We start from the raw sequence: 27,524 nt of genomic DNA on the forward strand, positions 1-27,524 counted from the left end.
AATATAATTCTCCCAAGGCTCATTCCTTAGTGCTATACATGCACATGCATGATAGCAAGGAAGGCCTGTGAGATCCCACTTCCTGCAGGAACATGTCCTCTTCACCAAATCCACCACCAACTCATGCCCCCCATCAGTGCAAGTAACACTGTATGCAGAACCTCCAGACCATGTCACCACACAATTTCCAGCATAATGAATAGACCTGTATATAATTTTCACAAGTTAAAATGAAGACATAAACAACATGCATTATGATTGGGAGGTCCCTCAGCTTGCTTAAACTACTATTGAATACCTCACAGTGATTGTTAACAAATATATCACTGTGGGATGTGGTCCTAAATGCTGACCTAGACCACTGTTCCCTTGGTTTTTGCATAAGCCAATCATAGCAATTAGGTGACAGCTGCACATACAATTGGTTCATACAATTATAAATGGAAATACAACTCCCAACTATAACAAATTAGATGACTACCTCCTTCATTTGGTTCATGTGCAGGTTGAACTCTCACATGGTAGTGGCCCTAGCAGCTTTCCATAGTAAATGCCTCAAAGCAAGGCCTTTATACTCCTTATGCATGTTCTGGAACAAGTGCATTACACAAAACCTGTGCTCTGCTTGAGGCACAATGGCTTCTAATGCATTTATTAAGCCCTACAACAAATGCATATAAAACAGTCATGAATGTAGGAAATAGTGCAATAATAAAACAGTCATGCAATAATGTAGTACATTATACCTTTTGTCTATCAGATATAAAAGTCCATTCCTTATCCACAAGAATTTGCAGGTCCTGGCATAGAAACTGTAGGAACCAAGTCCATGAATCAGATGTCTCACTCTCAACAATTGCCCATGCAACTGGATACATACCATCATTTGGATCCACACCAACAGCTGACAAAAGAATGCCACCAAAGGGTCCTTTCAGGTGGCATCCATCAAGTCCAACAATTTTTCTGCAGTGGTTTTTGAAAGCCTTTTTTAGTGGTCCTAAACACAAGTAAAACCTTAAGAATCTTCCACTAATTTCATCAGGTTCAAGGTTTTCTGTTAAAATCTTAACAGTGCTCTCAGGAAGGACCTTTTTCAATTCATGACCATACTTCCAAAGGTCTGCATACTGCTCTTCATGTGTGCCATTTATCTTCTTCAAAGCCCTCACATTTGCTCTGTAAACTGCATGTTTACTTACATGACACTTCAAATCATTCACAATTTTTTTATGGAATGCACTAATTGGCCAACTAGGATTCATTCTAATCTCTGTTTCATAGTAATCAGCTAGCCACCTGGAGTTTATTTGCTTCTGATAGAAGGTTGATATACAACTGTGCTTCCTCACATAAGTCTTTATTTGATAAGTTGCAGAGCCTTTATGCAGTGGAGATGCATATATCTTCCATTGGCATGAAGGCTCACACACATATTGTACCTTCTTGCCAAAATTTCTGCAGTTCATTATGGGCCTCCTATCAAGAATTGCCTTTTTTTAACTGCATCTCTAAAAATTCTTGAACTTCTGAAACACATTCCCAGTTGGAAGACATGATTGATCATGTCTGCATCCTCATTAAAAACATGATAGTTAGTTTCATCCTCATCCGTGCTGTTGGCTGCCATTCTCTCCTCATCAGAACCAGCATATATACTGGAATGATCACTCTCATTCCCCATCTCAGTATCAACATCAAATCTCCTTGTACTATTCTCATCCTCATCAATGTTTGTATCAAACAATAGGTCATCATCACTCTCATCCTTATTTGAATGGTCAGAGTGGAAGATCTCTTCACTAACATCACTCCCATCACCATCACCCTCATATTCCTCATCAGAACCCTCAGAACTCTCATCTTCTTCATTCAGCTCAGAGGCAAAAGCTTCTGTAAATTCTTCCTCACCTCTAATCACATCATCCTCAAACTGTGTACTGTCATAGTAGTTTTCATCAAATATGGATACATCATACATTCCTATGTTTTCATCAGTCTGAACCTCTATATTTTTTTCAATTTGAGAGGTAGAAATAGGGGGAATGACTTCTGCAAAAATCTCTATATACCTATCTAATTCAAGACTCCTATTTACTAGCAGTTCACACATGACCACTACATCATCATCACTCTTCAACTGAAAACACCCTGACTCCATTGCAGTATTGGGCAACCTATACCAAAAGGTATGAAATCCTCCAAACTCATCTACTTCTTTCAGCATGGAAGTTAATTCTATAAGACTCATTTGATCAGCATTACAGTGGTCAATATAATCCACACGCCCATTTACATAATTCTTAGGATTATACTGCATCTCTCCACCATGTACCAATTTAATTGTAAAATAATCGACATCTGCAATTTTATCAAAATTCCTCTAAATTCAACATTAAAGTAAATTGCAAGTACAGAGCAGAAACAAAGTAACATCATTCCAATCAACAAATGGATTTTAAACCTAATTGTAAACACCCTAACTTTCAAGTAACAAAACATTATTTAGACATAACATAAGCAGTTCGATTGAAAGGGAAATACTATAAATTAACATGCATGTAAACAATAACAACATCTTTCACATTATCCCCAAAATTAAACAGAGCAATGTAAATACAAGTTTAGGCAAAGATGTACCTATATAAACGGGGCTTTCTCTGGGTTTATAAGCATCTGCATCTTTCTTCAGCCTTCGATACCAAGCCATTGATCTTACTCCTCACTTGAATTTTGGTAGGGTTGTACAGTACGATTATAATTTTGGAGGGAATTGGGGATGAAGGAAGAGAAATGATAAAAAGATATTGTTATAGAAGACAGTTTACTTAAACACCCTTTTACAGACTGTACTTTCTAAAAGTAACCCAAACGGCGTTAGTTTAATAAGACGGAAGTTGCCACGAGGCCTTTAATTGATTTAAAAAGATTTTTTTTAGCCAAGCAATTGGCATGTTTTTTGTTTGAGCCACTAAACTGCAAAAACAAAATAACTGAGGTATAAATAGTGCAATTTTGTCTTAAAATTATTACAATATAAATAATAATACTATAGATATGATCTAAAAGTTCTCATTTATTTTATTTAAGATGTAATATTTCTCATTTATTTTGAACAAGGATACAATTTCTTGTTTGCTTGTTAGTTGTTATGCAGTAGAAAAATATAATGTTAACAACCCTCTCCCCACGCTAGAATTGACACTCTAAATTATTTTACTTTATAATAAATTTAAAAGTAAGAAAATAATTTGGAGAAAATGGTGCATCGCCAGCATTTTAAAGTTCTACTTAAAGGCCAACAAGCTGTGAGCTTTTTATCACATCGCTCTACAAACTCTCTACAACTCTCTCAAATTTCAAAATACAGTATTTCAAATCAAGAAAACAATGGCAGATTTATTGAATCAAGAACAGATTGTTGAGTTTCAAGAAGCTTTCAGTCTCTTTGACAAGGACGGAGATGGTTAGTACATACATATACATGTTAACTTATCAGCAACTTTCTGATTTGCAGATTGCTCTGTTTATACATTTCAATATCAATTATGCATGTACACGGCACACACATATTCAACAACCTGTGCGTGTTTCTTTTTATCAGGCAAATATTTTATTTTTGTATTCAGTACGTTTGTTGCTAAAATGTTTGTTATTTATAACAGGCTGCATAACAATTGAAGAACTGGCAACGGTGATAAGATCATTAGATCAAAATCCATCCGAGGAGGAACTACAGGACATGATTAGTGAAGTTGATGCTGATGGTAATGGCACCATTGAATTCGTTGAGTTCTTGAATCTTATGGCCAAGAAAATGAAGGTATATATATCATTCATGCTTGCACACACATCATATAGGGCTCAAAATTTTCTTACCACAAATCCGTCCAAAGTGTTAATTACAAGAGCGAGAAATTATGTTATAACAATCATATGTCAGAAATCTCTGCCGCTACCAGAGTTTAGTGGGCCAATAGTTATTTTGTTCTGATAATTGTTATTACCAGGAAACTGATGTTGAGGAGGAACTCAAGGAAGCTTTCAAAGTGTTTGATAAGGATCAAAATGGTTTCATATCAGCTACGGAGGTAATCTATGCTTCTCAATCTTTTTGAGAACTATTGATAGAGTATGTACTTGTACAGGTGTACCAATTGCAATTTGGACAACTAAGGAACACCAAAAGTATTTAAAACTGTTTATAGTCTCGTTAATATGGGCTGTCTTTTTAGCCTAAATTCGGAGGATTCAAACCGTAAATCTGTAACAGATCTGTGTTCACATCACATGTACCGTATGTGTTATAACAGCTGTTTCTCATAATTTAATTAATTTGCATAACATATGAACACTGCCCTTTCTCAATTACTGTATGTAACATTTTTTAAGGGGACTGTACTTGTAGTTTGCATATCTTGTTTAGGATTGATAAACAAGATTGGTAAATCAAATCTTTAACATGTGCAGCTGAGGCACGTGATGATAAATTTAGGTGAAAAGTTGAGTGATGAAGAGGTGGAGCAGATGATAAGAGAAGCTGATTTAGATGGTGATGGTCAAGTCAACTACGATGAGTTTGTGAAGATGATGATGAACGTCGGATAGAGTTTTAAGTTAATCTCTACCGTTGAATTTAGATGCATTAACCCTATTCAAATTTGTGGATTATTCATTGTACTGGTGTCTTTAATTATTTTTAGTTATTTTTATACCCAAGTAATATATGATTTGTCGATCAAGGGTAGATTCATGTATTCATGGTTTAATTAAATTAGTGATTCTTGTATTCTTTAATAATTGTAATCCAATTCCAAGTTAATTAATTCATGTACTTTTATCTGGCCTGTTATAGTGATAAAATAATAATTATTATGTGTTCATACTTCATATGGGCGTAGAATACTTGTGTTTTATTTCCAAGAAATTGACTGCAGACTGGTGATGTGCATTTGCAGGACTTATTTGCATTTTCCACATAAACGCGTAGTATTACTAAGAAACTACATTTAACTAAAGAATTAAAATTTCATTGACCAGGGGGATCTGCCCAGGTTTAGAGAAGGGGTGTGAATTAATTCCAAAACTTGCACCGTTTCGAATCGATCCAATCTGACTCTAACTCAATTTAAAAATGTTTAACCCAATATTAGTTAGGTTAAAAATTAATAAAAACAATAACCCGAAAACCCTAAAGTTAGACCGCCCTCTGTTTCTTCCGTTTCTGCTGCTCCTGCCTACCGGCTGCCGGGGGCTTCCGCTGGAACTTCACCGGTGGTAAGCCCCAAAATTTTCCTTTTATTTGATTTTCCTTCTTCCTTTCAATAAAAATCGAACCAAAACCAAATATCTAGAATTTATTTCTCAGATCTATCTTGATTTTGAGTCCGATTCTGCAAATAAAAATTACCTCTAGATTCAAATCTTTCTCCTTAACATCATACCAAAATTTGGTGTCATTCCAAGCAAAATTTGGTGTCATTCCAAGGTATTTGAATTTTTTGGTTTAAGTCTCGTCTATTGACGTGTGTCTGGATTGTCCCCCTTTTGTTGGAATGTTGAAAAATGTTTTTTGGATGCTTGTTTTTGTTTTGTTCCCGGCTACTTTGAAAATGATTTATGTGGTTTTGGGGGAGATCTGTTTTTCGTGCATTGAATTTGGGCTGGTGCCGAATATTACAAGAACTTACTTTTCACAACTAAAATGTGTTCATCTTTTGAGATCTTTCAACCTCGGCTTGTCTATAGTTGGTTTTTGGCATGTAGATAGCTTGGGTGCTTCTGAACATTGGGTTACAGGTGGTGCGTATGTGAATGTCATTTGTGATATTACTAGTTCCAGGATTGGTGCAGGTATGATCGATCAGGAAGCCATTTTAATCTTTTTTCATTCAAAAAATCTTGAGATTCATGATGTTAAACAGTCTGAAAACATAAGCGACTATTTGCTTAGCTCGTTTATTTGTTTAATCCTGGCTGTATTTTTTTCGATGGGAGTTTTGTTCCTATTGAAATTAAGTTGTAATTTTGGTTGATGCAATTTATAAAAAACATTTTGTCAAAAAAAAAAAAAGCTGGATTAGAATTTTACATATGTTCCGTCCATTTTAGCTCGACCTGCATCCAACAAAGTTTGAAGCCGAGAATATTGGTTAGGGTTTTGCTTAAGGTATAATGCATGTACTTTTTTTTATCGTAGTTAACCCGCAACCACTATATTTCGGGTGCGCACTGGGTAAACCCTACGGGCTCACGTAATAGCCTGCAAATCACGTGAACCAAGGTAAACCGCATTTAAGCGACAGGCTCTGACTCAGGAGGCATAATCATAAATTCTCCTCCCGTGGGATTCGAACCTGTGACCAAGATGATAGTTTTCCTCTCTTTAACCAACTGAGCCAACCCTTGCGGGCCTAATGCATGTACTTGTACTGAATTAAGCCCTGCATTGACCTTTTTCGTATACAATTAATGCTAGTGATAGGGAGAAAAATAAATCCTAGATACACAATTAATATCGCATTAATTATGTCCGGGTTGGGCTGACAATAAAACTCATCTAAAGTGTCCAAAATCCTAAATTTTAATTAATTTCGTAATTAATTAATATGGGTAAAATTAGCTGACAAGTGAAATTCAAATAGGAATATGACTACTAGGAGATTGACCTCCAAGAAACTCCAAGGGACAAGGAATTAATTTCCTAGATTATAGGACTCCAAAGTCCACTCCAAATATGAGACTTGTCCACTAAGTCTCCTAACCCTAACCTAATTCAAAGGCATTTCATGCATATATAAGGGGTCTCACTCCCACAAATAAGAACTACGTTTTTGATTTGATCCTTGGCATACAGCAATGTACGTACGCATCTTGTTAAGGTAGATTGAGTCACGAAACACAAGAGTAGTCAAATCGAGTCTCGAAGCTCACGAACCCTAGCAATTAATACGACCTAATTTTTAATCCATAACATTTGGCGCCGTCTGTGGGAAAGCATAACAACAACCATAGTGAACACACGGCGCATAAACAACGCCCCTGAAGGAACATCGGGTGGGACAACTCAACCAATCTCATCAGTGGTGGAGATACCCCCGCATTCAACCTACGCCTCCACTCAAGGAGGAACTTTGGTAGGAGCAACCGAGGCACAGCCTCAAGGGACGAATACCCCGACTCTTCAAGGGACGAATCCCCAATTTCAGCAGCTACAAACACCTTTGAATCCTCAACCCGCTGGGTATGAATACTCAACAATTGTGACCACCAACCCCCCTACGGGATGCCCCTATTGTAACACCCCCAAATCCGGGGTCGGGGATCCGGGTTGTCACGAGTTCCATTTCCCTTAATAATACTTAATCTTAATAATCACTCAACTACTGCATACTGTGACCCCACAATATACACACACACACCACAAGTTATAGTCTCAGAGATGAATACCAAAAATAACACAAGTCATTTTATTCCACAATTATAAACCGTTTCACCTTAAAAAGGGTTTCTGAATAATTTACATATTCCTTGCCATTATTACAATTCATAAATATACATAAGTCTGGTACATCAAAAGTTGAAAGCCTAGCCTATTGGTAGATCCTACCTCAGCTACAACGGCATCAACGCCTACAGGAAACTGCGGAACGTTTCCTATCCGCTTGCGAATTGGGAGCTTGATCCTGTTCATCTTGTCTATCTGTTGTTGTGTGATGCAAGAAGAAAGCAAGGGTGAGCAACAAGCCCACCGAAATAATATGTATAATAATTAACAATATATGAGCATTCTCATAGTACTCATGAAAGTCTTGGTCAAGAAGAAATGAACCAAGTTTGATCTCTTAACGCGACCAAGTCGCAAAATATTCAGTATATATATACATATATACTTTTCAAAATCTTGGAAGTCCTCTTCCATGCATAATAAACACAGAGTTCCAGTTTATAACTGTATAAGAATATCGTTGTAAGGTGATCTCATATATCTAACCTTGTCTCAACGTTTTTCTGAAAATCTTTTACGTGCATAAGATAATCATTTACTAGATATAAGTTTAAAAGATGAAGTTAAAAGATACTCCAATATACTTATATTTTTTCCGAATACTACTTGAACTACCACCGTTCAAGTTATAATTAGTTTTAAAAGTTCATCACATAGATGAGACTACAAGACAAGATTTGAATAGATTCAATCTTTATAATATCATTCAAAAGAAATGAAGTTACGAGATACTTCATTAAGTCACGATATATATATATCCATATATATCTCTCATACATTTCGTGAAAACCTCTGTCATGTAAAGTATGAACAGAGTTGCAATATCCAATGAATTTGGAATGAAAAGAATTTTGGTATAAACCCGATATCTTGCTGATCAGGCAAAGATACCCATTAAGTAACCTTTTCTACCGTAGATGGATGAATTCCTCGTCAGTCATCACCCTGGCCGCATTAAGACCTCGCGCTAGACCGTTACCCGGCCACTCACGCGTGGATGGACTGTCACCCAGCCTCTTACACCTTCATAGACCGTACCCCGGACTATCGCTTATGCCGACTCAATTAGATGGACTTACTTCCCGAACATTGGGCAAGTAATCAAACTGTTTTCTCAAAACAGCAACCACGTTGCGAATATAAAATACACCACCGGACCGGATCCCTTAGATTTTTGAGCTAGTATTCAAGTTCCCTTCAAAAGGAAGACCTTAAATTTGAAAACGAGTTTTGGGATCCGCCCTAACTTTTAAAATCATTTTGACGACTCGAAAACATTTTTGAGAATGTTTGGAGTAATGCTGATTTAATGAAATAAACCAGTCCCGATATATTAGAAAATATCTGAATATTATTATTTAAATAATATTTCCATAAGGATAATTCTTATAAAAATAATTGAAGTAGAAGTTTTAAAACTTATACTTGAAATGAATAATAAATAACCAAAGATATACTTATACGAAAGTACGATCTTTATTTGAATAATCGAAAATAAGTTTGATTATCGAAACATTATTCTTTAATAAAATAAAGAATATTATTTAATAAATAAGCGGAGTCATAAGTCCTCAAATGAATATTCAAAATAATATTCATTAAATAAAATAAACGGAGTCTTAAGTCCTCGAATAAATATTCAAAATAATATTCATTAAATAAAGTAAACGGAGTCATAAGTCCTCGAATGAATATTCAAAATAATATCCATTAAATAAAATAAAGTTATCGAATAAACCTTATTCGATTACTAGTTTTGAAAACTATATATATATATATATATATATATATATATATATATATATATATATTATACTCGGGAACATCGACTCCCGGTTTAGAAATATGTTCACCTTTAGGTCCCCTATACTAAGGGTATACACAATTACTGCTTATCTCTAGCATAGGTATTATGCAACTATAAGCATTGGAATCAACAGATAGATATCAAGATTATGAAATAGACATGCATATATCCCATATCAGCATGCTCCAATATATCGCAAGATTTGCTAATTAATCATCATGCATCTATCACAAGATAATGCATATACATATACACATCACAACAACAGTATAACGACTAGAAAACTTGCCTGAGCGACTGGGGGTGGTAAAAGGCCTGGGACGAGCCTGGTAATCTATAAACAACATATAAGTTGGAATTAAACCAAAGTCGCTTAAGAATCTACACTTTAACCAACTAGACTAATGCTCGCTTTTGCGCTTAACGATTCACTTAAGTCGCTCGAGTACCCTCGGCTCCACCATTTTTAATAAATTAACCATTACGAATTTTAAGGCGATTCTTTCACGAGTACTTTACCAACTTCCTAATCCACATTACATAATTGTTTCGTAATCCAATTTGTCTTTTAGGGGCCTTAACCAAGGTTTCAAAGTACGGCGAGGGGTAATGGTCCGTTCGCGAAATGCCGTTACTTAAAACGGTCGTTTCTCCTAAACCGTACATCGGATTCAAGCGAACCACATATCAAAACGAAGCTCGTAACATGAACTATCTAATCATGGAAATTTCATGGCAGTGAGTGTTCTGGTGCAAAAGTTAAGCACAAAACAGTCTAAGGTAAATCAGACATTACGACGGCTATGTTTACGCGATTACCAAAGTTTAAACTACTCCAATCAACCACAAATCAACCACAAATCAACCCATAACCACCAATACCACCAAACTTCATCCAAACCTTACTAACTCAGTCCATAACCTCATGATTTTTCCAACTTATTCAATCTCAAACAAGAGCTACTAACTATACTTAAGGTTCATCAACCAACAACCAAGATTTATAACCCAAAATCATTATAATTCCAACCAAACTCTAAACATACAAGAATCATGCTCTCATGAACTATAACAAACAAAACCAAACCTAATACTCAAAGTAAAGCTAGGGTTTGGAGGTGTTATACCTTCCTTGGAGTGATTAGAGTAGCTAGGAAGTCTTAGGGAGCCTCCTACAAGCTTGATCTTTCCAAAGAAATCAAGAACACAAAGTTAGATTTTGAAGTTTCTAAAAGTCAGATTGAAAGAACTATCAAAACGAGGGTCTTACCATGCTTATTTGGACGAGACTTGTGAACAAGAGTTGTAGGCCATCTCAATATCTTTCCAAAGAGCTATAGAACATAATATTTGAGTGAGTATTGAAGGAGATATGGTAGTTTGAAGTTGCTGCTCTGGTTTTGGCCGAGAGCTTTTGTTCTTGGAAAGCAAAAGTCAACTTCTAATTTGTGTTTTGTATTTTTGATTTGTTTTTCTTGGTTGTTTCCTTTTCTTTTGCTTAATTACCTTTTAACCATGGTAAAATTTGTGTGGCTTGTAATCAACCAACAATCCCTCCATTTGTCATGCTTATGTCACCATGTCTATGTCATCCATTTGCCACATGTCTCTTCCTTGTGGTTTGATGATGTCACAATCCTTGGTTTCTTGTACAAGCTTGTCTCTTGGTCACTTATTTGTTTTACGGTTCGCTTAACTTTCGTTCTCGTTTATCGTTTGAGAGATCATACCCGAGATCTTATAACTTGGGTTCCCCTAAACCCTTTTTAATAATTTATATTACTTTTATGATCCTCTCTTATAATCCTTGAATTTAAATCCTTTTAATCATGTTACCTTATACCCAATTCTTTCGGTATCTGGTGGATTTTTGGGAAAAATCAAAGTGTTCGAATTTGGATTCTGACGATCTTTACATACACTTATTTACTTTATGGAGTACTAATACGATCTTAGAATTTCCATAACAGTACTCCTATATAGCGTGGTCTGATAATTTTCCTTAATCAGCATCATCAGCAAAAGTTACTATTCATCCGTGTTTCAAAAATTCCAAAAATTGGGGTTATTACAGTCTCCCCTCCTTAAAAGGATTCCGTCCCGGAATCAGATAAAAATGAATATGGATACTTTCTTAGCATTGCACTTTCTAACTCTCAAGTCAATTTTCCCACATTGTGGTTCTACCATCAAACTCTGACTAGTTTGATAACCCTTCTTCTAAGCACTTGTTCCTTTTCAATCTATAACCTTTCCCGGTTGCTCCATATAGGTTACGTTTGGTTGCATGCCTATGCGCTCATATGTTAACTTCCCAATATGACTTAATATGTCCAAGGGTCCAACAATTCGTGGGCCTAGCTTTCCTTTCTTTCCGGACCACATCCCTCATTTCCAAGGGAATACCTATAACAACACTAGGTCCCCTACTTCCTACTCTTTTTCATTTCGTGTCAAATCAATATACTTCTTATGTCCATCTTGGGCTATTACCAGCCGTCCTCTGATTAGATCTATTATATCCTTAGTCCTTTGGACTACTGCGGGTCCGAGCATCTTGCGCTCTACAACTTCATCCTAACATAAGGGAGATCGACATTGTCTTCCCTCAAGGATCTCATAAGGCGATATCTCAATACTGACATATGATCTATTATCGTAAGGAAACTCAATCCGTGTTAAGTGATCGTTCCAATTTCTCTCAAGTCTATTGCACAGACTCTCATTATAGCTTCTAGCATTATAGCTTTTGCTTCTCAATACTCCTTCTTTTCTTGTTCGTAGTCATTACTATCTTCCGTACATAATACTATACTGGTTACACTTTTGCTCGTTAGTATTCTATAACCTTTTAATAACCGCGTCAACCTTAGTATCATGAACGCGTTAGATTCGGAATACCACCATACTTGGTACCACTTCATCTCTAGCTGCCTCCATCTTCGAAAGCTTGGTCCTTCATATAGAAGTAAAAGAATTTATTGAGAGATCACTATGATCATGAACACTTGTTACATTGCATTGTTAGTACAGAAGGTGGCCAGCCTTTAGCACTTGACAAGCAATTAAACAATAGATGGTATCCTACTAGGCTTCTATCACATAGATAGATAGTCATTCGGTAATACCTCCCCTTCTGGAAGGGTTGTTCTTCTCAGCTTATATGAAATGAAAAGGAGAGAAAAGAACGAATTGAAGAGAATTGTATATATAAAAAATATACTGCCACAAAATATCTGGCTTGGAATCTACCTCTGAACTATAGAGCTTTGTCATAGGAGAACAAAACATATACGTATATATATCAACATCAAGTATTATAGCATCGTATTTCACGTGTCTGAATATTTACTATTCCGTCCATCATTCTATGGACCCATGCTCTTGCTCGAGCTTATAAACAATCACCTTTGAAACTCCCTCGACATCGAAAATCGAATCTGGGATTTCATTCTAGACGTCATCGTTATTAGAATTCTATGCTTGCATCACAACCTTCCTCGTATAGTAATACGACTCTCTATTGATAAGAAGGAATAAGTATTCAATAGGTAGATAATCGACTTAATTAGCCTATCAATGATAACTTATACACCACCACGACCCGATTAGTGGTACTTAATCTCAACATGCATTACCATACAACTCTCGTGGTTGTAATCGGCTCATTATTCAAAGAATCGTTGATGCATTACTATAGTCCACCACGGACCTACGGTAGTCATTCGTTTTCCTTAGAATCTTAATAGTTAACCATACGGAGTCCATTCATATCATATCGAATCCTTCTAAGGAGGTAACATGATCACCATTCATGATTCGTGAAGAACATTCCTGATCCTGACGTACATACATGACATGAAGCAGATAAAATTGCAGAAGAGTTTCAATCAAAGCAACGATAGCAGGCTAATACCATTATTAACCATATTTCTTTACTGGGAGACATGAAGCTCAAAGGTTCATTTAGTCCTTTCATAACATGCTCCTGGCTTATCTCAAGATATGACCTTCTAAGATAGAAAGCCCGCTCACGGCGATTACATGAATTTAATCTTTACCAAACTACTATTACGGCTGAGTACCGCACAGTCATCAGAAGGAATGTCAATCTTTCACACCATAATACAACCTTCACGGAATTAACCATTATCACTGTATTCCTCTGGCACGAGTGCTGATAATTTTCCTCTTACACTTAAAGTGTTGGCTACCTCTTTGGTCTTTCCTGATAGTAAAATTTTCTTACAATCAATGTCATTTTAACCTTTAACCACCTCCAACTAAATTTTCTACCTCATTTCAATCACTGCTTATGTGAAAATGCTTCTCTTAAGTCCTGGTGAGAAAAAAAATCACCATTTTTCCATAAGTCATTGCCTTAGTCTTTAGATGTGAACATTTCCACGACTGACTCTCGATCATACTTAGGACGTCTCTTATCTTGGGTCCTTCTTGTTTTCACCAATCTCGACCCTCATTGGATCGATCTATACTTTCTTATGGTTCAACACGTGCCCCACCTGGCATTATTATAATTACGTCATATTTCCTTCATCAAAATTTCTATTCTTGAGAACTTTGAATATTACCTTTCTCCTTGTAAAACCTCTAAGGTTATCCTTAAAACCTTCATCAGGTACACCCTAGGCACAGGGCATATCAAGATACCATTTACTAATATGTTAGGTCACACACACACACTGTAGAGGGGGTGAATACAGTGTATAGTACACTCAAATCGAACTTTAAGATCTTAAGTAACAGAAAACAAACTTTATTGAAACAATAAACTCTTTTACAGTATGGAACTGTTACCTCTCAGTGATGAACAAATATCACGAGAGCTGCTAGGGTTACAATGAATAATCTTTTCTAATAATGATAACACTTATAGTGTAAACCCTATGTCTGTGTTTATATACTATACAGTTACAAGATAATCGCTAATTGATATGGAATATAATTCTGCTTCCTAAAATATATCAATCAGATATCTTTTCTTCAAAGTATTCCATTCTTCATGGAATTCCTTCTTCATGCATATCTCTTCTTATGTTTATCTCAATCTTCTTTCCTTTAATCAGCTACTGTCCTTATCTGATTGTCCTTCAGCACTTAAGTTCTGATATCTATCTTCTGATGATTATCTCCTGATAATATAAGTACTGATATCCTTAAGTCCTGACTTCCAGTATAAGTACTGATCAACAGTTAAGTACTGATTTATCCTGTTCACGTAAGATCTGAAAGCTAAACATAAAACATATTAGCCATGACATTATCAAATATATCTAACAATCTCCCCCAACTTGTAAATTAACAAAATATACAAGTTTAACAGATATTTGATGATGTCAAAAACATTAAGTACAAATGCATGAGAAATAGACTAGATAACTACAACTTACAGTCCTTAAAGTTTTTACCAATTTCAACTTCTGATAACAACTTCAATCTGTATAAATATCAGAATTTAAGCAGTTGTAGATCTTCGACTTGGCTTCTTCATTTTCTGATCTCTCTGATGTCAGGAGTTGTTCTGAGATAGTTCTTCAACAAACATTTCTCAGCATATCTTAGTTCATCAATCATTCTCCTTTTAACACCTTTAAGTTCTGCAGTATCTTCACCAGTTTGAAAGATTGCAGCTCTGAGATCATTAATCTTTGCTTTTCTCAACTCCTGATCTAGTCTTATGACATAAGCTTTGTCAGACTCAAGATTGAATTCAAGTCCCTTAATACCAAGATACGTTCTGATCTGTGCAGTATTAGGCTTCATATCAACAATATCACCATTGTGATCTCTGTACTTTGGAACATATATGCTGTCAGACTTAACATAATAAAGCCTTTTCTGTCTCTGAATCTGTTCTTTTAGGTATTTTGCAGCAGTCTCTGTTATTCTGTCATCCACTTGAAGTAAGAAAAGTACATGCTCCAATTCTTTAAAATACTTCAAAGGAATGGCATTTTGTCTTATATGATAAACCCTACCATCTGTCATGAAATACAACATGATGTATTCTTTCAAGTAGGTATGGTAAACCATCTGTACAGATTCCAGTTGATTCAATCTCTCAGGAGTTGCTCCAATACCTGGTTCACTCAAGGAAGTTGGATCATTGGTAGTGTTGTGTACTCTTCTTTCATCAGCACTTCCCAATCCAGTTTTATCTCTAGCTTCCTTTCCAGTAACTACTCTTGCTTCAAAACCACTTGCAGTAGTCTTCAAAGATTGAGTCTGTTTTGCTTTAGTGAATCCTGGTAGGAGTGTCTTTGATCTATTTTCTGATATCAAGTTAACTTGAGCTCTGTCAGAGGTTACTTGCTTCTTCTGAATATCAGAACTTACAATTTCTTGACTCTGAACAACTTGAGCCATGTCAGAGGTTGTTTTAAGAACTTTTCTTGAAGTCAGAGCAAGATCATCTTTTCCATCAGTAATGTCTTCTTCCTCAGGAGGTACATAAGCCTTGATAGGTTCACCAACCTTTTCTTTACCCTTGGATCTTGGATCTATCTGTGGTTGTGATTTAGCCAAAGTTGCTTCAATATGTGTCCTTTCTTTGATCACAATTCCTTTAAGTTTGGAAGTAACTTTTTACCAGAAGCTTCAGATTTAGATGTGACTTTCTCTGATTTAAGTCTGGCTTCTTCTTCCTTTAAACTTTCCAAGTCCATCCCTGGATTTTCTTGAAGAAATAACTGTCTTGACATTTCCTCATCAAGATCTAGAAGTTCATCAGAACTTATCCTTTTACCAGCAGCAGAACTTATTCTTTTCCCAGTATCAGAACTTTTTCTGTGACTAGCTTGTCTTGATGTAAACCTTCTACCTTGACTATGACCACTACCCATTCCAGAGTTTCCTTGGTCATCTTTTCCATCATCCTTTCCTTGTAGTGTCTTGTTGGTTTTGCATTTGGACTTAATTACCTTCTCCCCCTTTTTGGCATCAGCAGGTAATAAAAGAGAGATAAGTAGTTCCACTGAGGTCTGGATTTCAGTAAGTTGCGATTGCTGAGAAGCTTGATTTGTCAGAATTTGATCAATCTGAGCTTGTTGTTTCTCTTGAGTTTTCTCAATATAAGCAATCCTGTCAATGGTAGGTTAAAAGAACTTTTTCTTATCAATTTTCCAAACTTGTTCCTGTTTGATAAAGTTCTCCTGAATCTTGTGTAGCTCTGCATGAGTATTGGAATGAAGACCTTGTAGATGTTTAGTACTCAATGCAGTGACTCTAAGCTGGGTTTTAAAATCATCAGAATTTAACATTTCATCAGCTTTAGTCAAGTGCTCAGCAAGATGTATAGCATTTGGAACACATGAAACTGAGTTCCATTCCTTAGTCCACTCCTGACCTGCAGGAGTTTCACTCCAAGGCACTGGTGCATCCCTGATAACAAACTCCTTTACCAGTTCAGACTTAGGAAGAGTCGGTGGAGGAGTATGTCCTGAAGGACCTGCTTCATCAGCATCTACAGTTGTAGCAGCTTCACCAGTATCTCCAACATTTGCAGCATCAGAACTTAAAGAATCAGTATCTTCTGATAAGACAACAGTGTGAGTAGCAATGGAGGCTTCAACATCCTCTAATTGCTGATCTGATACTAAGTTCTGATCAACAGCCATATCCTGATGCTCACCTAAAATCTGATCATCAGCATCTTGATGCAGAGAAGGTGTTGTTGATAACTCTGGAGTTTGAACAGCATCAGTAATAGGTGTTGTGGAAGGATTATTTGCTGTTGGAGCTTCTAAGAAAAGTATTGCAGGCACAACCAGGTTCTGAATATCAATTTCAGCACTTGTGCCTGGATCAACAAGAGACACAGATGGTGAGTTAGCCTTGTCAGATACAGCTTCCTGAGATTGAGTTGATGGAGAAGAAGTGACTGGAGCAAATTCCTTGTCTTGTGAGATCAGAGATTCCTGATCCCCTTCCTTAGCTGCTTCCTCCTCATCATCTGAAACTGGCCTTTGTGCCCTCTGTTTCTTGTACTTCCTTGTTGATTTGGATTCCTTGGGAGTTTCAGGAACTATCATACGTCTAAGCCTCTTGAGAAGCCTAGAACCCCCAATTTCAGAATCCTTCTGAGAAGTTGCTTTCTCAGCTTCAATCACCACAGATTCTGAAGAAGGAATCTGTTCCTCAGAATCTGATTCATCTCTCAAAGTAATTCTCCTCCTCTTTTGAGGTGTTTGAGGAACAGTCTTTGTTCTCTTTGGCTTAGAGGATGTAGGCTTTACAGTAGGTGCTGAAGAAGAAGGTTGAGCAGTCTGTGAAGTGGAGAGATAGGATTTGAGATAAGTTCTGAGGGTAGGTTGAGTAGAATGAGAGGTAGGTACTGAGGTTGATGGATTTTGGGTGGTTGGAGGTGGTTGGACATCAGAGTAAACAGATCTATAAGTATCAGGATCAGCATTTACCAGGATCTGTTTTACAGACTTAGGAATCTGTAATGGTCTAACCACTTTCTTCTTAGTATCAGCATTTACCAGGTCATTAAAGTATCGTTTTACAACCTTAAAAGGTGGGGTTTGAGTGCTGACTAAATGAGGTTCATCAGTACAGTAAGTGTAAATAAGTTGACAGAATCTAGCAAAATAAACAACATCTCGATCCTCTGTCATCCTATCCCCAATAAAACCAATTATTCCAGTTGCAAAATCAAAATGAGTTTGATGGATAATAGCATACCCTATGTGCTGACTCAGAATTGGGATACCATCAAAATTTGAACATTTGTTCCCAAAAGCTTTGGTGATGCAATCAAAGAAGAAACTCCATTCTCTTCTGATATTAGCCCGTTTCAACTGTCCAAGTTTCGTCAGACTCTTTTCATATCCCAATTCAGCCATTAACTCCCGAAGGGCTGAGTCCTCTGGAACTGAGAAAGTACAATCCTCTGGAAGATGTAAAGCCCTGCGTACTAGGAAACACTGTTCCATTTATCAAGAGAAACAATTTTAATTCAAAATTTAAACCATTAGTACTGATTGAATTATTTTTCACTGTATCATTGATATTCTGAAAATACATCACATGAAAATGACCAAGATAATTTAGATGAGTAAGTGCTGAAAATGAATCAGAACTTAATTAAAAACAAAATTTAAATGGTCATCAGAATATCAATCAGGATTTATCAACACAAGATAAAATAACTCGGAGACAAAATCTTGAAGTAAAAACAGTCTTCATTAATATATCAAGTCAATACATTTATGAAATGGAAATTACGTCAATACTTATACAAGATTTTCCCTAAGCTTCTAATCCTAACATCAACAACTTTAGTCCTAGCTAAGAAGCCTGACAAAGCTGATGATGAAGAAAAACAGGAAGAAGACAAGATTAAGTCATCTTCCTCTTCCTATCTTCGACAAACAAGATAGCGAGTCATATGATTCGCTCTTGCTGACGGATAGCTTCCCGCCTTTCCTCCTCCAATCGCTCCAGATGGCGATGGTAGTCCATATAGAAGAATAGAAGGTGAGTTAGCACCTCCTGTGGGACAGAATCCCAGATCTCCTCAGGAATGGCTGTTACATGCCACTCCTGCTGCCACTCGGCACAACTTAGCTCCATAGTGAAGGTTTGGTTGTTCAAAAACATGTTGTATCGAACCATTGTGTTTTTGATAGAAGAAGGAGGATAAGTGTGTGAGAAGAATATGATGGAAAGACTGATGTGAAGTGGTTGCTTATATAGGCAAGAGAATGCCAGGAGACGCAAAGATATTTAATGCTGACAGGTAGAATTAATTCTACCTCGACTCCCTAGACTTTGAAAAAGAATAACAGTCATTGGAAAGAGGAAGCATGGTCTAGACCGCACAAGACACAAGAAACAGTGGACTGTTCAAGTACAAATACCATTAATCCTAATCATAGTGACTATTAATCTTCCACTTCAACATATTCGAGTTCGAACTGAGACTGTTATCAAATTTTATTCACAGATAAACCAAGTAAAGGATTAGACTGAGAAATTAGAACTTAGACCTATACCAGAACTTAACAGTCATCAGAACATAATTTCTTAACTCGAAAAAGGAATGCCCATCTTAGTAAATACTCATACAAGTTCTGAGTTATGGACGTCAGAACTTAATCATCAGGACGTGTAACAGAGAACTTGTCCTCAGAATTTGTGCAATAATGACACAATGACTGTTTATCTAAAATAACATAGACCACCACATAAATTTTCATCATTCAGATGGAGTGATTAGTGTGTGCATTAAGCTAAAAACAGACAAAGAGTAAAGTCTGATTTACTTCAGTACATCTTAGAAATAAGGCATAACTAAAATTTTGCTAAAGATCTGTCATTGTCCTGAAACCTACTGATGAATGAGTTCATGCTAGAGTCCATCTCAACTGTTTTGTGCTAATTTTATGCATCTTTTGCAATTTTGTTTTACAGTGGCTTCTCAGTGTAAGTGAGTCACGACTGTTTATCAGAATTTATGCTATTTTCAGAGTATTTCTCTAGTAATCAAAGAGTGTGAAAAGTCACCAAGAAAATATTTTGCTTTTCTGATGCATATTTACTTAATACCAGCAATGCACTTGGGTCGTTCCTTCCACATTTTTACTCTAGATCTCAAAGGAGTACCTGATTTTAATCTTTGATCTTTTTGCTTTTTCTTTTGATAAGAGAGGTTTATCAGCACTTAGTACATTCATCAGTTTTACTAGTATCAGAACTTAACAGATGAGTAGCATTATTCTAATTTGTGACTTAGTAATAAGATATACAAAGTAAACTTAACTAAGCTCAGTTATCAGAATTTGCTAGTGTCATAAGATTTCCACTGAAATAATTACTTCTTCCATGGAATCATTTGTTTATTGAAGACTACTAGGTCAGTATCTAGCACAGTTATCCTCATAGGAATGAATAGGTACTAGAACAAACATATCACTTATCATAGTTTAGAAACATATATCAGACAACAGTCAGTACTTAAAGACATTTATCAATTAAGCACAGAATATACAATGAGATTAATTCTGTAAATACTGAGCATAAAGTCTAATTCATAGAACAAGTCTAAGCAGATTTAGAGAAAGAACCTGAAACCATTCCAAGTTCATTTACCAATCTTGTAAAAGTAGCTTCACATAATGGTTTTGTGAAGATATTTGCCAATTGTTGATCTGTGGGAACAAAATGCAATTCCACTGTACCTTCATCCACATGTTCCCTGATGAAGTGGTACCTGATGCTGATGTGCTTTGTCATTGAGTGTTGAACTGGATTACCTGTCATAGCAATAACACTTTGATTATCACAGTAAATAGGGATTTTGAAATATGTTAACCCATAATCCAGTAACTGATTCTTCATCCAAAGAATCTGTGCACAATAGCTTCCTGCAGCAATATACTCTACTTCTGTAGTTGATGTGGAAATTGACTTTTGTTTCTTGCTGTACCAAGAAACCAATCTGCCTCCAAGAAATTGGCAGCTTCCACTTGTGCTTTTCCTGTCAATTTTGCAACCTACAAAATCTGCATCTGAGTAACCTATTAGTTTAAAATCTGATTCTCTAGGATACCATAATCCTAGAGCAGCTGTTCCTTTAAGATACTTAAAGATTCTTTTTACAGCTGTTAAGTGAGGTTCTCTTGGATCTGCTTGAAATCTTGCACAAAGACAGGTAGCATACATGATATCAGGTCTACTAGCAGTTAGATAGAGTAGAGAGCCAATCATACCTCTGTAGTCAGTAATATCTACTGATTTACCGGTATCCTTATCCAGTTTTGTTGCAGTGGCCATTGGAGTGGATGCACTTGAACAATCTTGCATTCCAAATTTCTTTAGCAAGTTTCTGGTGTACTTGGTTTGACAAATAAAAGTGCCTTCCTCATTCTGCTTGACTTGAAGGCCCAGAAAATAGCTAAGTTCCCCCATCATACTCATCTGATATCTTGACTGCATAAGTTTGGCAAACTTCTTGCAAAGTTGGTCATTTGTAGATCCAAAAATGATATCATCAACATAAATCTGGACCAGAAGTAAGTCCTTTCCATGGTTGAGGTAGAACAGTGTTTTGTCTATTGTCCCTCTGTGGAATCCACTTTCCAGAAGAAACTGAGCTAAAGTCTCATACCATGCTCTAGGAGCTTGCTTAAGTCCATAAAGTGCTTTGTCAAGTCTGTAGACATAGTCTGGATGTTTGGTATCTACAAAACCTGGAGGGTGTTCAACATATACCTCTTCCTCCAATTCTCCATTGAGAAAAGCACTTTTCACATCCATTTGAAAGACAGTAAACTTTTTGTGAGCAGCATAAGCCAAAAATATCCTTATGGCTTCTAACCTAGCAACTGGTGCAAATGTTTCATCATAATCAATTCCCTCCTGTTGAGAATATCCTTTTGCAACCAGCCTTGCCTTATTCCTTGTAATTATGCCATCACTGTCAGTTTTGTTTCTGAATACCCACTTTGTACCAACAACAGATCTATTCTTTGGTCTTGGTACTAGGGTCCAGACTTTGTTTCTTTCAAATTCATTCAACTCTTCCTGCATTGCTTGCACCCAATCAGCATCTTGAAGAGCTTCTTCCACTTTCTTTGGCTCAGTCTGAGAGAGAAAAGAATTGTAAAGACACTCATTTGAAGTACCTGTTCTAGTTCTGACACCTGCATCAGGATTTCCAATTATCAAATCAGGTGTATGTGATTTTGTCCACTTCCTTGCAGATGGAAGGTTTTCTCTAGAACTGGATGCTCCCCCATAATCCATGCTATCTTCATTTTCATTTTCTGATGCTCCCCCTGAAACTATGCTCTCTGAGTTGGATTCTTCAGTATTTAGATTTTCAGCACTATCAGAACTTGGCTTATCAGAACTTGACGAATCAGAACTTGAAGAGCCAGATGCATGTTCGGATGTTTCTTGAGATGTGGTAGGATCTTGAGTATGCTCCCCCTGCATAGGTGCATCTTCCTTTAACGTAGTCACCACAGTTTCAATAGCATCAGAGTTTGCAGTATCAGGACTTAGACTGTCAGGATTTTCAGTATCAGAATATGAGTCTTCATTTTCAAATCTCAGCTGATCATGGTTAATGAAATCTTTAAGACCAGTGATCTTCTTGTCATCAAAAGAGACATTGATAGATTCCATGACCACTTTTGTTCTCAAATTATAGACTCTGAAGGCTTTTGTGGAAAGTGGATATCCAACAAAGATTCCTTCATCAGCTTTTAGATCAAACTTTGATAGCTGTTCAGGATGAGTCTTGAGAATAAAACACTTGCATCCAAATACATGAAAATATTTCAGATTTGGCTTTTTTTTCTTCACCATCTCATATGGTGTTTTTCCATGCTTGTTAATGAGTGTTGCATTTTGAGTAAAACAAGCAGTCTGCACAGCTTCAGCCCAGAAATAGGTTGGAAGCTTTGCTTCTTCAAGCATTGTACGTGCAGCTTCAATGAGAGTTCTATTCTTCCTTTCAACAACTCCATTTTGCTGTGGAGTTCCAGGAGCAGAAAATTCCTGCTTTATTCCATGGCTTTTGCAGAACTCTTCCATTATCAAATTCTTGAACTCAGTGCCATTATCACTCCTTAAAATTTTCACAGAATCTTTGACCATTTTATCCAGCTGTTTGACATGATCAATCAAGATAGATGCAATTTCACTTTTTGTGTGCAAGAAATACACCCATGTGTATCTGGTGAACTCATCCACTATGACCAACGCATACTTCTTCTTTGCAATAGACATGACATTTACTGGACCAAATAGATCAACATGTATAAGATGATAAGGCTCAAGAATTAATGAATCAGTCTTGCTCTTGAATGAAGATTTTCTTTGTTTGGCTTTCTGACATGAATCACAAAGACCATCAGGAGCAAATACTGTGTTTGGCAATCCTCTCACAAGATCTTTCTTGACCAGTTCATTTATATTGTTGAAATTTAAATGAGAGAGTTTCTTATGCCAATTCCAGCTTTCTTCAATTGATGCTCTACTTATCAGACAGATTGCAGAGCCATCAGTACTTGTTGAAAGCTTAGCTTCATAAATGTTACCACGTCTGTATCTTTTCAGAACAACTTTGCCTTTAGATTTACTCACAATTTCACAGTGCTCTTCAAAGAAATCAATATGATAACCTCTGTCACAGATTTGACTTATACTCAGTAGGTTGTGTTTAAGTCCTGGGACCAGAGCTACTTGTTTAATTATGATATTTCTAAGATTGATATTGCCATATCCCAATGTTTTTCCAATGTTGCCATCTCCATAAGAAACACTTGGGCCAGCTTTCTCCACAAAGTCTGATAGCAGGGCCTTATTTCCAGTCATATGTCCTGAACATCCACTGTCCAGAACTAGAATATTTTTCCTGTTGCCCTGCAATCACAAAGACCACTAATTATTAGTTTTAAGGACCCAGACTTGCTTGGATCCTTTGGCCTTATTAAGTTTGTTAACATTTGCAGCGGATTTAGCATCAGAGTTTATGTTAACATTTTTCTTATCAGAATTTACACTATCAGACTTTGAATCAGAATTTACATTAGAAGGAACACTGGAAACTTTCTTTAAAGAAGGTTTTATTTGATAATAATCATAGTACAAACTATGATATTCCTTACAAGTATAAATGGAATGCCATAAATTACCACAATGAAAACAAGGATTTTGTGGTTTGTATCTAACAGACTAACTCTTAACTCCTGATTTTGAAGGTAAGGAGTTAATATTCTTATTTTTCCTGCAAAAAGAAGCCAGATGGTTAGAACTTCCACAGTTATGACATGTTTTCCTAGGAGCATCAGGAACAGGTTTATAATCATTGCTTTTATTCACACCTTCCTTTCCATTCCTATTTTTCCTAGGTGATTTTACCTTGTTTGCATTCTTGACATCTTTCAGCTTATGCTTAAGCTGCTTCTTTGTCATTAAGCCTATGTTCACTTCAGCTATCTTTTCCTGTTTTAGTTTGTCAGAAGTTAATTCCTCTTTAACTTCTGATTTCTCATTTTCAGACTTTACAGTTACAAACTTAATAGGTTTAAACTTTGGCTTTTGCTTAACAACAGGCTTAATTTCTTCAGTTCCTTTATCATTCTTATCTTCTCCATAACCTAAGCCCTCTTTCCAGTTTCCACTACTTAGCAAATTTTGAGTTGTTTTGCCAGAGTTAGTCCAAGTCCTGATAATCTCTCTTTCCTTTTCTAACTCAGTTTTTAGAGATTCATTTAATTTTAGCACTTCATTCCTAACATAAAAAGCATCATCTCTATCCTTCTGAGTTTGATGGAACATGACTAACTCTTTTTCTAAGAAATCATTCCTTTTCTTAAATGCAAGATTTTCAGAAGTTAATCTTTCACATGTTAAAGTTTGGTCTCTATAGCTAACAAACATGGTTTTAAGATATCTTCTCAACTCATTAATATCATCAGTATGAAAAGCATAAGTAGTCTGAGGTACCTTTGTTTCAGCAGCTTCAGAACTGCTCTCAGCACTTTCTTTATCAGCATTTGCCATCAATGCATAGTTCTCCTCACTTTCAGAGTCTGAAGTGTCTGTCCAGCTTTTCTGCTTTGTGACAAGAGCCTTGCCTCTGTCACCCTTTACCTTCTTGCAGTCAGGAGATATGTGGCCTTTCTCACCACAGTTATAGCATTTAACATTGGTGTAATCTCCTCTGTCAGACTTTCCTCCTCTGCCTTTAGATCTTCTGAAATTCTTCTTATCAGAACTTATGCTTTTCTTGGAAATCTTCTTTCCCTTCCTGAACTTCCTGTATGCAATCTTTGTGATTCCTTTCACCATAAGAGCACACAGCTTCATCATCTCCTCATCAGCATCAGTCTCAGGCAAGCTTTCAGAATCTAAGTCATCATCACTCTCAGAACTTGATGACTCAGTATCAGACTTTATGAAAAGAGCTTTACCCTTGTCTTTCTTTGAGGAAGCTGATTTGGGGAATTCTTCTTCAGCCTTAAGAGCAACTGTCCTTGACTTTCCTCCTTTTCTCTTGCTTCTTTGTTCCATCTCCAGCTCATGAGTCTTGAGCATTCCATAGATTTCGTCAAGAGTTGTTTCATCAAGATTGTAGTTGTCTCTTATTATCGTTGCCTTCAAATCCCAGCATTCAGGAAGAGCTAACAGGAACTTAAGGTTTGAATCTTCAAGATCATACTCTTTATCAACCAATGACAAATCATTCAAAAGTTTGACAAATCTATCATATAAATCATTCAATGACTCATTAGTCTTTGAGTCAAAGTGTTCATACTCTTGAGTGAGTATTGTCTTCCTGTTCTTCTTAATTGTGTCAGTTCCCTGACACCTTGTTTCCAGAGCATCCCATATCTCCTTAGCAGTCTTGCAGTTGATTACCCTGTTTGACATTATATTATCAATGGCACTATGCAGTAAGTGTCGTACCTTAGCATCCTTAGCAATTGATGCTATGTCCTCAGCAGTATAATCACTCTTCTCCTTTGGTACGGTCGTTGCTGCTTCACCTGCAACTGCAACAGCGAGTTTGGTTGGTTTATGAGGACCTTCCTTGATTCTATCCAGGTATTCTGGATCTGTTGCTTCCAGGAACATGGTCATCCTTACCTTCCATATGGGATATTCAGATGGTCTCAGTATGGGGACTCTGATGGTCTCATACCGACTCTGAATTTGTGTCTTTGGTGGTTCCTCAGTTGTGGTAGGCTTAGTTGGAGTTTCTGTGTCCGACATGATTGTGTTTGGATCTTTAACTGTATGTAAGTTAACAGATAGGCTCTGATACCAATTGTTAGGTCACACACACACTGTAGAGGGGGTGAATACAGTGTATAGTACACTCAAATCGAACTTTAAGATCTTAAGTAACAGAAAACAAACTTTATTGAAACAATAAACTCTGTTACAGTATGGAACTGTTACCTCTCAGTGATGAACAAATATCACGAGAGCTGCTAGGGTTACAATGAATAATCTTTTCTAATAATGATAACACTTATAGTGTAAACCTTATGTCTGTGTTTATATACTAAACAGTTATAAGATAATCGCTAATTGATATGGAATATAATTCTGCTTCCTAAAATATATCAATCAGATATCTTTTCTTCCAAGTATTCCATTCTTCACGGAATTCCTTCTTCATGCATATCTCTTCTTATGTTTATATCAATCTTCTTTCCTTTAATCAACTACTGTCCTTATCTGATTGTCCTTCAGCACTTAAGTTCTGATATCTATCTTCTGATGATTATCTCCTGATAATATAAGTACTGATATCCTTAAGTCCTGACTTCCAGTATAAGTACTGATCAACAGTTAAGTACTGATTTATCCTGTTCACGTAAGATCTGAAAGCTAAACATAAAATATATTAGCCATGACATTATCAAATATATCTAACATAATACCAGAATCATTGTCTATATACTTCTAAAAAATTTCTCCACTGATCCTTAAAGGTTGTTGTTACCTTAATCCTTTCCAATTCATACTGTCAAAACTCATGCTTTCCCTATTAAGGGTGAAATTCCAACCTTTATGCATTCCCCTAGGATTCATTTCAAGTTATTGGGGTTTTATCCTTAATTCCACCTTTACAAGATACTTACACTCTTCTATGGATAAATCAAGTCATATATACTTGATAGATTACCTTATTCAATCATTCTCACTTCGATAGTTTATACTTAATTTCACAATAGCATCCTTATTCAAACTGAGGTCAATCTATATGGCCTCCAAAAGATAACAACGGTTTTTTTCCGCTTTGCTTGCCTAATTTGGTAATGACAATAGGGATGTTCTGGAAGATATTGGTCGTGTTCAACATGAACTTCTTCTTAATAATTCCTTATTTACTTTTGTTATTTATCTCAACAGTCATCTCAATGTTGGGATATCTTTCATACCTGGCGTCTCCCTTTCTGGGTATCATGCCCCCGGTCTTACACTTCACATACTTGAAGGTCACTTCCTTCATCCAATTTTCCTAATTTCTTACTTTCTTGTCTTCTCAGTCTATCCGCGTCTCATTGTTTATCCTTCGAACTATCTCAAGGTTTCCTCGAATTCTCCCAACTTAAAGGGGTACAATATATATGTAACTCTTATGCCTTCAACCATCAATTTTAACTCATGGCGAATCACCCTCATCCTGACGATTACATACTTTTCTATTTCTATTGCTAC

At 36.4% G+C, this 27,524-nt stretch overlaps 1 protein-coding gene across 1 annotated transcript; it reads left to right on the forward strand.

Annotated features, from left to right (window-relative positions):
• Window positions 1–3,308: 3,308 nt before the first annotated feature.
• On the forward strand, window positions 3,309–4,890 carry LOC141676632 (calmodulin-1-like). The gene is made up of 4 exons (XM_074482324.1): window positions 3,309–3,466; window positions 3,666–3,823; window positions 4,011–4,091; window positions 4,471–4,890. The coding sequence occupies exons 1-4, from the start codon at window positions 3,391–3,393 to the stop codon at window positions 4,606–4,608; spliced, it is 453 nt and encodes a 150-aa protein (XP_074338425.1). The 5' UTR covers window positions 3,309–3,390; the 3' UTR covers window positions 4,609–4,890.
• The last annotated feature ends 22,634 nt before the right edge of the window (window positions 4,891–27,524 follow it).

This window comes from Apium graveolens, chromosome 8 (genome assembly GCF_009905375.1).
Source record: "Apium graveolens cultivar Ventura chromosome 8, ASM990537v1, whole genome shotgun sequence".
Classification (NCBI taxonomy): Eukaryota; Viridiplantae; Streptophyta; class Magnoliopsida; order Apiales; family Apiaceae; genus Apium; species Apium graveolens.

Excerpts from the sequence above, each read along its gene's own strand:
- LOC141676632 (XM_074482324.1), top strand. The coding sequence starts at position 3,391 with ATGGCAGATTTATTGAATCAAGAACAGATTGTTGAGTTTCAAGAAGCT. Across the intron at positions 3,467-3,665 it reads CTTTGACAAGGACGGAGATG|GCTGCATAACAATTGAAGAA; the intron begins GTTAGTACATAC and ends TATTTATAACAG. Across the intron at positions 3,824-4,010 it reads TTATGGCCAAGAAAATGAAG|GAAACTGATGTTGAGGAGGA; the intron begins GTATATATATCA and ends TGTTATTACCAG.